We start from the raw sequence: 11742 nt of genomic DNA, 5'->3' as shown, positions 1-11742 counted from the left end.
AGAGTTTATGGAAGGGTAATACATATCATATAATGCAGAAGCCTAAAGGAAGAAGAACTTATGCAATACCCAAGACTAAACTGGGGACAAATCTGCTTTGGCAAGCTTGCTCATCTTGCTTCCCCCCATAATGCCCTACTGCTTATCAGGGAAAATGGGTTGTAATGGTGAGTGAGTGGTAGAGGGAGTGAACTGAGAGTGAAACATAACAAAGGAGAAAGAATTATGTTTTCTTTTTATATAAACCTTGGTCAAATAAATACTTGGAGTGTAAGGTAAGACATCTATAGCACAACTTGCATGCCAGAGGACTCTGTGATGCCAATATAACATCCCAAGATTCATCCATAGTCCCAGATTTCTCAACTTTCTAAAAGAGATATTGAAACAGGTAATACTTCATGGTCATTGGAACACCTAGAAGGACTCTAGTTGTCTAGTTGTCCATGGAGCTGCAAGAGTCTAATTCCCATCTGTTCTAGTTTGCTAATGCTGCCAGAATGCAAAATCCCAGGGATGGACTGGCTTTAATAAAAGGGGATTTATTTGGTTACACAGTTACAGTCTTAAGGCCATAAAGTGTCCAAGGTAACATATCAGCAATTGGGTACCTTCACTGGAGGATGGCCAATGGGGTCCGGAAAACCTCTGTTAGCTGGGAAGGCATGCGGCTGGCATCTACTCCAAAGTTCTGGTTTCAAATGGCTTTCTCCCAGGACGTTCCTCTCTAGGCTGCAGTTCCTCAAAAATGTCTCTCTTAGTTGCTCTTGAAATGTTTGTCCTTTCTTAGCTTCTCTGGAGCAAGAGTCTGCTTCCAACAGCTGTCTTCAAAATGTCTCTCATCTGCAGCTCCTGTGCTTTCTTCAAAGTGTCCCCCTTGGCTGTAGCTCCTCTTCAAAATGTCACTCTCAGCTGCACTGAGTTCCTTCTGCTTGTCAGCTCATTTATATGGCTCTACTGATCAAGGCCCATCCTGAATGGGTGGGGCCACACCTCCATGGAAATATCTCATCAGAGTTATCACCTACACTTGGGTGGTGGGGCACATGTCTATGCAAACAACCTAATCCAAACATTCCAACTTAATCCCCACTAATATGTCTGCCCCACAAGATTGCATCAAAGAATATGGCTTTTTCTGGGGGACATAATACATTCAAACCAGCACACCATCTAAGGTGCTTAGTAGTTTGAGTAGGATTGGAAGCATGTCACTCTGGTGATGTTCGTAACTCCATGCTGAGGCAAGGAGGAGAGATGCAAGTGTAGATAAGAAGGAAGCCTGGTTTGAGATAAGAGAGACTGATACATTGTCAAAGTGCAAGGGAGAAGCGAAACATAAATGGAACATGGATAGCAGGGTTGGAAATCTAAGCAGACTGAGAAAAAGTAGAGAGGAAAGAATCAGTGAAAGCAGATGGTGCTGTAACAGAACCCAAGGTGGGTCCTTGGCATTCATGGGTCCTTACTTAGTTCAGTAAATGGTTAGGCACCCCAACTCTGAAGTCAGCCCACCTGGTTTTAAAATCCACCACCTCCATTTACTAGCTGTGTGACCTTGAGCAAGTTAATTTACCTCATCAAGCCTCAGTTTCTTTGTCTGCAAAATAAGGATAGAAATGAGAACTGATTCATCGGATTATCAATGTAAAGATTAAATCATTCCTTTAGACAGTAATAACTTACTGGTTCATGGTAAAAGCTCCATAATGGTAGCTATGGCCATGTTGGTGATGAGGGTGACTGATGACGATGGTCAAGGAACCTGGCCTGTCCTGCCAGAGCAGAGAAAACCCCTGGAATGAGCATGGGACAGGGCAACTGGAACACAGACCCCAGAATAGAAGGATAATGATGGGAGATGAGGTGAGATGAGATCAGAAAGAGGCAGAAGGCAAAGGCAACAAGTTTGGAGGCTGTTGTATCATTCCTGAAGACTGAGTTCAGCCCCGGGCCACATCTGAGATGATCTTGAGATATTCAGGACGTTTAACTGAAAATATATATTATACACAATGATCATCAAGCCGTGCATTTCCCCAGTTTTATAGTGAGTCAACAAAAGCCAACAAGAGTCAACATCAGAGTGCCTCACGCAGAGAGTAAGGGCAGTGGGAAGGAAGAAAGAGCTCCACACTCAGGGCTGCAGGGTTGATGGCTGCTGCCACCACCAGGATAATTCTCTTTCTCTCTAAGGAGACGGGCCTTCTCCTATGCAGGGCCCCACAGAAAGGCAGAGAGCCCCCCGCCCTGGCCCACTTGTTGGCCACCAGGGCATCAGCATTAGCGAGTGACCATGCGTGAAGACCCACAATCCCTCAGCTTAGCCAAGGAGCAAGGGGCACAGGAAGGTATCAGTGATGAGCTTTTGTTGTCATTTTTTCTTTTCTGTTTATTTAATGGTTATTTATAATGGGGTGAAAAATAAAACATTCAATAATAGGGAACTATTTACATATTGTTTAGTGCATTGATAGGAAGGAATATCATTCAAGTAGTAAAGATCTTGTTTACCATCCCAAATGTCCTTCACCTCATGAATGGATTAACAAACTGTGGCACATCACATCTATACAGTGGAACACTATCAGCAATAAAAAGGAACCAACTATTGACATGCATACAACTATTGACATGGATGCAACTCAAATGTACTCAACTAACTGAAAAAACCCAGACTCAAAAGGCCACATTGCTGAGTTATTCTATTTATATGAAATTCTGGAAAATGCAAAGCTATAGGAATGGAAAACAAATCAGTGATGACCAGGATTTATGGCTAAGGGGAGGAGTTAACTACAAAGGAGCAGCAAGGGGAATTTTGGGGAGATGATGAAATTGTTCTGCATTATGATTGTGGTCGCAGTTTCATAAATCTGTGTATGTGCCAGAACTCATGGGACTATACACCAAAAAGAGTAAATTTCACAGTATATGAATTTAAAATGTCATGTTTCCAAAGAACATTTGATGACATAAGAAGATGTCAGAAGTAAGTGTGAGAAATAGGATAAAAATGTTTATCATATAATTCAATTATCTTTTTAGAGAATTTAACAAGTTATAATATGAATGTGTGCTGTTTGTATAATAAACGTTTTTAGTAAAACAGTAAAAGGAAAGGAAATAAAGGAGGAATTACCTCTGGATGGTAGTCTTATCAATGATTTCTATTTTCAATTTTTGACTCTTTTATGTCTTACAAATTTTCTCCAATGATCATGCATTACTTTTATAATCAGAAAAAGAGAAACACATGCACATTCTATATGTGTGGCAATTTGATCCAACACAAAACATTTCCAGAAGCATACCAAATATTTATGTATAAATATATACAGTGCATATATGTCTTAAGGTTTCAACAAGCAAGCAGTGTGTCATTGCTGGGGGTATGAATAAATATAAACTAGAATTTTCTAAAAATGTTTGATTATATTACAAAGAGCCTGTGTCTCACTGCTCTGTACCACTACTTGCTTTAATTCGAATGGACTAAATTAATCTCTTGTTTCTGAAATCCTGAGCATGTATGTCATATTTTTTTAAATTGCAGGGTATTTTTTCCCCAGCAACAAGCTTCGTTCACCAGCAGAATCACTTGGTATACAAAGAGCAAGAGGATAACTTTGCAGGGCTGGAGGCCAGGTAAGGCAGCACAGCTGGATGGATTTTGGTTACATTTGAGCACCTGAAGCCAATGCCACTAAGAGAGGAATGATAAGGCTGGCACCTGGTTCTTCATAAAGGGATTGGATTTCTCTTAGAGTAGATGCTGCTGCCCTGCAAATTAAAAAGAAAATGAGAGAAATTGTCAGTGTTGGTATATGGCATCTCCTTTCAAACATACATGTGCACACCGTGGGAAACTTTGAATAGCAAAGAATGTTTTAAAGTGAAAAGTACAAATCTCTTAGTCTCTCCATTCCCACTTTCCATAGAGAATCACCATTGATGGTCTGCATGACCATTCCAGGAATGTGATACACACATTCATATATCCTGTTATATAAGCACAAACAAAACATGCAAATTGCTTTTTTCCTCACCCCTAACACCATATCTTGGACATACTTCCATATTGGGATGTTTGGAGTGAATTCATTCTTCCTCTTGGCTGCATAGTATTCTTATTGTGTGGATGCACAATAAAGTGAGCCAGTTCCTATGATGGACATTACATCATCAGAGTCTAACTGGGGAAGAAAAACCTGTCCTGACATAAAGACATGGAGAGAGGATGTAGCAACAGTTAACAGAGTCTGATCACTGGATTTTTGGAAACATAAATTATTGGATTGTTTTAAACTGATTAAAAGATATGTTTAAAAAATATTGTGAAACAATGTAATGCTGGCTTGGAAATTCATTCCAAGGGGCTAGACTACTCAGTCCTTAAAGGTTCTTGACTCCATTGGAATGGACAGACTTCTCTCCAGATACTCCTTTTGCTGAAAGTAACAAATTTGTACTAGGGCTCCTCCTGCTGGACATTTTCTACAATTGCACTTCTGATTCAGTTACGGTCCCAGATTTGTCTCACTCAAAATAAATAGAAATTTTGTTTTGCTTTTAAATAATTAATATTTAAAAGCAAATATTTTTATTTAAATATTTGAATAATTAAATAATTAATACAAGAATTCATTTATTTTTACTTTTAAAAATTAAAATAAAACAAATAAACAGTAATTGGAAGAGTCTCCCTTACTTTAGTCCCCATTCCCTTCCCTACAAGTAACCACTGTTAGCATCTGGACTGATTTCTACTATTTATGTCCATGATTACACATGAATAGAGACATGCAGTTTTGTATTCCTTTACTTTACATATCTGAGTTCACTGATTTGCCACTTATATTTTAGTTTAACAAGTTTTCATGTCAATGTGAATTTGTGCTCAAGTGAAAGAAACAAACTACTATTTCCAGTTACTTTGCTTTTAAAAATTAATTCTAGGTATTAAGTTTATAATTTAAAAATCCTAGTTTGACCTTACAATTTCCTATTAAATTTTGAATCGTATTATTCTATTTAGAAACTTAGTGAACTCTGACAACAACTTTTAAGGGGGGGTCACACTTATTCAAATTCCCATGAAAGTTTTAAATTTGAGTTATTTTAGGTTATGTTAAACTGAAGTTTAAAATATTACATTTTCTTTTTAAATACTTTAAATTCTTAAAAATAAGTAAAACCTTTCCAAATACTTAAGTCTAGTAAATGTAAGACATTAAATGTATAAAATTTAATCTTAATTTTCTTCAAAATCCCCATACTGGTTACAAACTTAGTAAAATTTTTTTTATAACTAAACTAAAAACTCAAGTCTAAAGTAAGTGACTCTGTAGTTACATATTTTTTTGAATCACAGGGCTAATACAACAGCTAGTCCTATGTGTTAATTTCTTTAAAATGTTGCAAGTTAAACACCAAAATATAAAGATTGTTCCTAAACTTACTGCAAAATTATTAGTAATATGGGTAGACTTTATGCCAGCAACTGTTTAGTCCATTCTAAACTTTTGCAGACTAAAAGTTCTTTACCCACTTTCTGCAAGCAAGCGGAGCCCGGCATTCCTGCCTCTGTGGCCTGGGATGGCATTTTGGCCAGAGATCTCCAGCCAAGATGAGAGATCAGATATTTCTCCTTGACCCTGACTGACAGACTGAGTCCTTATTTTAATAATTAACAGGTACACCTGTTCTCTAGTATCCTCACCAATGCTGCAGATTATAAGTCTGTTGAATTCGTGGCCAATATTATAACCTATAAACATATGTTTGTTTCTACATTTTTTCACTTAAAATTTTCATGAAGATTTTCTGTAATGCTATATGATCATCCTACCATCATTTTAAATGGTCACATTCTATTCCATTAAGCGCATCACCTTTGATGTAACCATCACTTGCCATTGGATATTTAAGTCCAGCTCCCAAGGTTTCAGTATCATAAAGAATGCTTTGGTGAACATCTTTGAGTAGATTAGTGTGTGTCCACATTTTGGATTATTTCCTTAGGATAGTGTACCAGAGGTAGGATCATTAGGTCATCTTTATTAGTCAAAGATCATGTCTATTTTTATAATTCCTGGTACATACTGTCAAATTGTTTTCCCAAAGCATTTTACCGTTTTCCAATGCCATCAAGTTCATTTTGAAGAAATATCAGCATCACTGCACCCTTCATAGCACTGAATAGCATCTTTAAAATATTTTTTTTACTATTTCTTGTTACAGTGTACCAAAAAAGTTGAAGTAGAAAATAACATCTTATTAAAGTTGTATTTTATTATTATTAGGGTGATCAAAGAATTTTCTATATTTGCTATTTGTGGTTCCTCTTTTGTAGGTCAAGCCAACAGGTCTTTCTGAGGAAGGGTGAGAGACAAAGGATGGAGTCAAGGATAACTCTCAAGATTTGGGGCTCACATTCAGGAAAGGTGGGTGCTGCCATCAATTGAGATGGAGAAGACTGCAGTAGGTCAAATTTAGGGGGTAAGTTCAGGAGTTCAGTTTTGGACATGTTGAGTTTGAAATATCTATTAGCCATCCAAATGAAAACAATGAGTAGACTGTAGAATATGCAAGGGTGGCATTCAGAAACAGGCTGGACTAGTGAGATTAATTTTGGATACACCAGCATACAAATGATATTTAAAGCCATGAGATTGGATTTTAAAGCAGATGCTCACTTTCCCAGCCTCCCTTGCAGTTAAAAGCACAAACACCTGGACACAGGTCTGCCAACCAGATGTGCTGTGCCAGACTTTGAATTGTGAGCAAAGTGGCATGAAGCAGTGGGTGTCGCATGGGATCCACTCTGGCCTTGTTGGCACCAGAGACATCAGCTTCAAGAGGTAGCAGTAGTGGAGGTTCTAGCAGAAGCATCCAGATGCAAGCATCACCAGTGCAAACACCACAGAGACAAGTATCACAGGTGCAAACATCCAGGTACAAGCAACACAGGTGCAAGCATCACCGGTGTAAGCACCACAGGAAAAAGTATCACAGGTATAAGCATCTAGGTACAAGCACATAGGCGCAAGCATCACAGGTGCAAGCATCACAGGTGCAAGCATGCAGGTGCAAGCATGCAGGTGCAACCATCACAGGTGCAAGCATCCAGGTGCAAGCATCACAGGTGCAAGCATGTAGGTGCAAGCATCACAGGCACAAGCATCCAGGTGCAAGCATCACAGGTGCAAGCATGCAGGTGCAAGCATCACAGGTGCAAGCACCACAGGTGCAAGCATCACAGGAATAAGTATCACAGGTGTAAGCATCACACAGCTGCAAGCATCAGAAGTGCAAGCATCACAGGGGAAAGCTTCACAGGTACTCTCAAAGTTGTCTATACCCAGAGATGCTGCGGTTGTGTCTCCCCTGGAGCAGGTATTGGTAGGACTTCGGCATAGCCTTCAGTCCAGCTTCCTTCTCTGATTCTCCCAGGAAGATTCTATGTGCAACCTAAAATCCTTTTATACACCCCTTTCTGCTGAACTACCGGGAGTGGTGTCTGATGCTGGCAGTTAAGAACTCTGATGCGCCCCCTACTTTGAACTTCAGGAGCCTGAACTAGGCGTCCGGCCTAGGCTCTGTGGATCTCACTCTGTCTAAAAGGGAGGATGGGCACTTTTTCACACGTTCTTTGATTTAATCCTCACAACAAACCTGTGAGGCATTTACCATTATTCTCAGTTTTGTAGATGAGAAAACTGCCACATCCACATCAGCTGACTCCGGCTGCAGTGCTCCTAGAGGTGCCAGAAGGGGCTGTGTCCACAGGCCTGTGGGCAGAAAAGTACAGGGTGCCTTTAGGGAGGAGGATCAGCACCAGCCTGAAATGAGAGCTCATGGTGAGGTGTCGTGGGGGGCCGTGTTCAGAAGGAGTACGGAGGACCAGGAGCCCCAGGCTCAAAGTCTGGACTCAGTTATGGGAAGCACTGATGGCATTTGGGTAGCAGATGTCAGAGGGGACTGGATTTCCAGGGCAGAAAAGGTAAGACCCAGATCCATAGATAGTTCCACATCTCCCATGAGAGGACTCAAAATATACTGGCCAAATTCACTGGGGAATGAATGTGGGAAGGCCGTGTGAAGACAGAGGCCAGAGTGATGCAGCTACGAGCCAAGGAAAGCCGACAATACCAAGGACTGCAGCAACCACCAAGAGCTGAGGCAAGGAAGGACTCTTCCCTAGAGGCACCAGGGGGAGCACGGCCCTGCTGACAACTTGATTTCAGGTGAACTGAAAGAGGATAAATTCCTGTTGTTCTAAGCCTTCCCATTTGTGGTACTTTGTTAATAGCAGTCCTAGAAAACTAATGCAGATTTAGGGGACAGGGCGGGGAGACCTGTATCCACAGAGCATGGGCAGTGGGCTTACATCTAATCGAGCATGGGGAGAGGATTTGTATCCATCACCCACCCTGGGATGTTAGCTCCAAGTGTACATGCTGGTGATGGAGGATCTGTTGTCCCAATTTCCAGTCAAAGGAGCATAACAGTTGTCAGCCTGGGTTCTGAAAACTCTCAGACACACTTCAGATCCTGGTTCTGCCCCGGTGGTCTTTGGCCAATGATTCATTAACTTCTTGGAGTTTCTTTATCTCCAAAATGAGGCTAATGGAACCTACCTGTATCAGTGAGATCCAAGTTTGGCTGCGGTAAAAATGACCCTAAATCACAGTGGCATGGACAAGACAGATGTTTGTTCTTCTCAGTAACTGTCCAGGGCTGCGATCGTGGCTCTGTGGTGTAGGGCCCCAGCCTCCTTCTGATGTGTGGCTCTGCCATGCCCAGGAAAAGATGGCTCACTGCCTCATCTTCCATGCACAGACACCAGCCAGGAGGGAAACAGAAAGGGAGCACATGTCCCTTCCTTTCAATAGCTTAACCTAGAAGTTGCCAGCATCACTTGGCCACTGCAGCAAGGGAGACTTCATTCTTAGCTGTCCTGAGCCCAGCTAAAACTGCAGGGTTCTATTACTAAGTGAAGAAAGGAAGAAAAGCTATGCAGGGATGATGGGCAACCTCTATCTCTCTACCTTACGGTATGGTTTTAAGAATGAAGACCCTCTATGTGATGCACACAGCAAAGTGCCTGACACATTGTTGATGCCCTGCACTGAGCAGTGCATCCTTGCAGATGGAAGAATTGAGCCTACAGGCTGGAATGGAGCACCTACTACATGCAACTGCTATGAGAAACACAAAGAGAAAGTTGATGCAATCTCCAAATCAAGTAAAGCAGACAGATGGTGCAGAATGAACTATGCAGAAAGAGTTAAGCTCTGTAATCAATTATGTATGAAGTTCTTGGGAGAACAGAGGAGTTCTTAAATCCACCAGGGGGGATCAGGAAAGCTTCACAGAGAAGGAGACACATGGGATTGGGTCCTCAAGAAAAGTATGGTTATAGCAGATAGGAAAGGAAGGTAAGAGATTTTCAGTGGAGGCATCAGAAATCTTCTTGCCAACACAATGAAAACAAAAATAAAGTACCATGGTTTACCCATAAAACTAAGATTAGATACAGATATAGGTTCAAGTATGGATACAGATACTGATGCACATATGGATACTATTGGTGGGAGGGTACACGGGTGTAGCCTTTTTGAAACATATCAAAATTTTGCAGAACCTATCAACATTCAAAATACAAATGCCCTTTGACGTAGTAACTCCATTTCTGGTAATCTCTCCTACACAAATATTTGAGCTCAAGATATGAGATAAACATGAGAGATCAAGATATATAAACAAGTATTACATTTCAGAATTGTTTACAATAACAAAACAACTACAACTATACCTGTTGGGGGCTGAATCACATCCCCACAAAAAGTACTTTCAGGTCCCAACCACTGGTCCTGTGGCTGTGAACCCATTTATAAAAAGGATCTTTGAAGATGTTATTAGTTAAGGTGTAGCCCAAACTGAAGGAGGGTTGGCCTCAATCCAATATGGCTGCAGTCCTTAAAGCAAAGGAAATGGGACACAGAAAGAAAAGCCACAGGGACCAGCCAAAAGCTGTATGTATGGAGGTGGCTCAAAATGTTAAATATAGGATTACTGTATGACCCAGAAATTCCACTCCTAGTTATATATCCAAAGAAATGGAAAGCGAGACTCAGATGATCAGAGCAGCATTATTCACAATAGCCATGAGGTGGAAACAACCCAAGTGCCCATCAACAGATGAATGGATAAACAAAATATGGTACATACACACTATGGAATATTATTTGGCCCTAAGAAGAATGAAGTTCTGAGTCATGCTGCAACACGGATGAACCTTGAAAACATTATGAAAAAAGGATAAATACTATATGGTTTCATCTATGTGAAATATCTAGAAGTAGGAAATTCCTAGAGACAGAAAAGTAGATCAGAGGTTACCAAGGAATCAGGGGAGGGAGGATGAGGGAGATTTTGCTTGGTGGGTATAGAGTATTCATAAATTTTGTAAGATTTTAAGTAAAGTTAATATTAAAAAATAAAATTAATTTTCCTTTTCATTTTAAAAGCTCCTTCTGCTGTCCCTCTCCTTGAATTTCAGCTTCAGCAAGTATAGCTGGAGCAGAGGATGGCACTGGCACAGCCTGTACTCCAAAGGACACAGTGAGCGCTCAGCTACATTCGGCAGATGTCTTCAAATTCGCAGGAACCCAGTAGCTCAGAGAGACAGAGGGAAGCACAGTGCAGCATTACAAACCTTACTCTGCAGCTAGCATTTTAGGATGCCCTGCACCGGTGTTCTGCAAAGACTAATAACCGGTTATCCTGGGAAAAAAAGGAGATTTGGCCTAAGCCATTTACTTACGAATTCAAGGCACAGTCAGGATGGGTGCTGTAGTCCACACACTTTAAGAGCTTCACTGGTCTATAAAGAGAAAGGAAATAATATTCAGGGGATTATTTAAATAATGTCCATTCATCAAACCTCCAGCATTTATGGAGCACTTACTGTGAACCAAGCAGTCTTGCAGACTTAGGGACTAAGGCAGAGAGAAGCTGGAGGCAACAAGGCAGGAATTCTCAGAGGTCAGGGAGGGCACAGGACTATCCCAGGGTTTGAGTCAAGCTTATCTAAATTTCCAAGAGCCAGGAAAGCCCTCAGTGAGATCTGATTGTGAGAATATAAAGTGTCCGGTCCATAACGGTGCTCTAGAAGTGGTAGCTACTACCACTTTCCTATTGGTTTACAGTCAAGATGCATCTGTCTGTAAGTAGCATCTCAAACAAATTCCCGCCTACAGCAAGAAGCACCTGTCACCTGCAAGGACCCCACAGTCAGTGTGGGAACCCACTGCAGTCTCTGTTCTCAGGGCACTCAGCAGAGGAGAAAACTGACATGCACAGAATGATAAAGTGCTACTGTGTATGGCATTAAGTGTAGTTCAAGCGACTGCACAGGAGTGGGTGGGGCCCAGGCAGAAACCTGCCCAGACAGCCCTCCCTACCCCCACCCAGAGACTACCCAGAAGGCGTGGCCTGTAGAGCTGAGAGCCCACAAAATCCTTTCAACGCCCCGCTTTTGAATATGCACATTGGTTATGACACACCACTTACAGGTAATCATTAATACAACTGTACTTGAAACCTATTTTCTTCAGTCTCTCTTCCAGTATTTTCACACTGCCTTCTCCACAGGATTCCCTTTAAAAAGAAAATATACATATATAAATACGTCAAGGTGAGAAGGAGGAAAAACAGGAAGTTGTTTCTGTTTCC

At 41.1% G+C, this 11742-nt stretch overlaps 1 protein-coding gene across 5 annotated transcripts in view; it reads right to left on the bottom strand.

The window, feature by feature from the left end:
• Nucleotides 1-1080: 1080 nt before the first annotated feature.
• The window catches only part of BST1 (bone marrow stromal cell antigen 1), a 126907-nt gene continuing 116245 nt past the window's right edge, over nucleotides 1081-11742 (bottom strand). For 4 of the 5 annotated variants that reach the window (XM_037829431.1, XM_037829429.1, XM_037829430.1 and 1 more), the window contains 3 exons: nucleotides 11581-11667; nucleotides 10832-10891; nucleotides 1081-3783 (listed from right to left, as the gene is read on the bottom strand). In XM_037829431.1, the coding sequence (XP_037685359.1) occupies nucleotides 3678-3783; nucleotides 10832-10891; nucleotides 11581-11667 (253 nt within the window). In that variant the 3' untranslated portion in view covers nucleotides 1081-3677. Of the gene's footprint in view, nucleotides 3784-7692; nucleotides 7794-10831; nucleotides 10892-11580; nucleotides 11668-11742 lie in introns of all 5 variants that reach the window. The other variant, XM_037829428.1, reaches the window with a different exon arrangement.

The sequence above is a fragment of the Choloepus didactylus genome, chromosome 3 (assembly GCF_015220235.1).
Source record: "Choloepus didactylus isolate mChoDid1 chromosome 3, mChoDid1.pri, whole genome shotgun sequence".
Classification (NCBI taxonomy): domain Eukaryota; kingdom Metazoa; phylum Chordata; class Mammalia; order Pilosa; family Megalonychidae; genus Choloepus; species Choloepus didactylus.
Note: the sequence above shows the minus strand (reverse complement) of the source record. Positions and strands in the feature narration are given on the sequence as shown.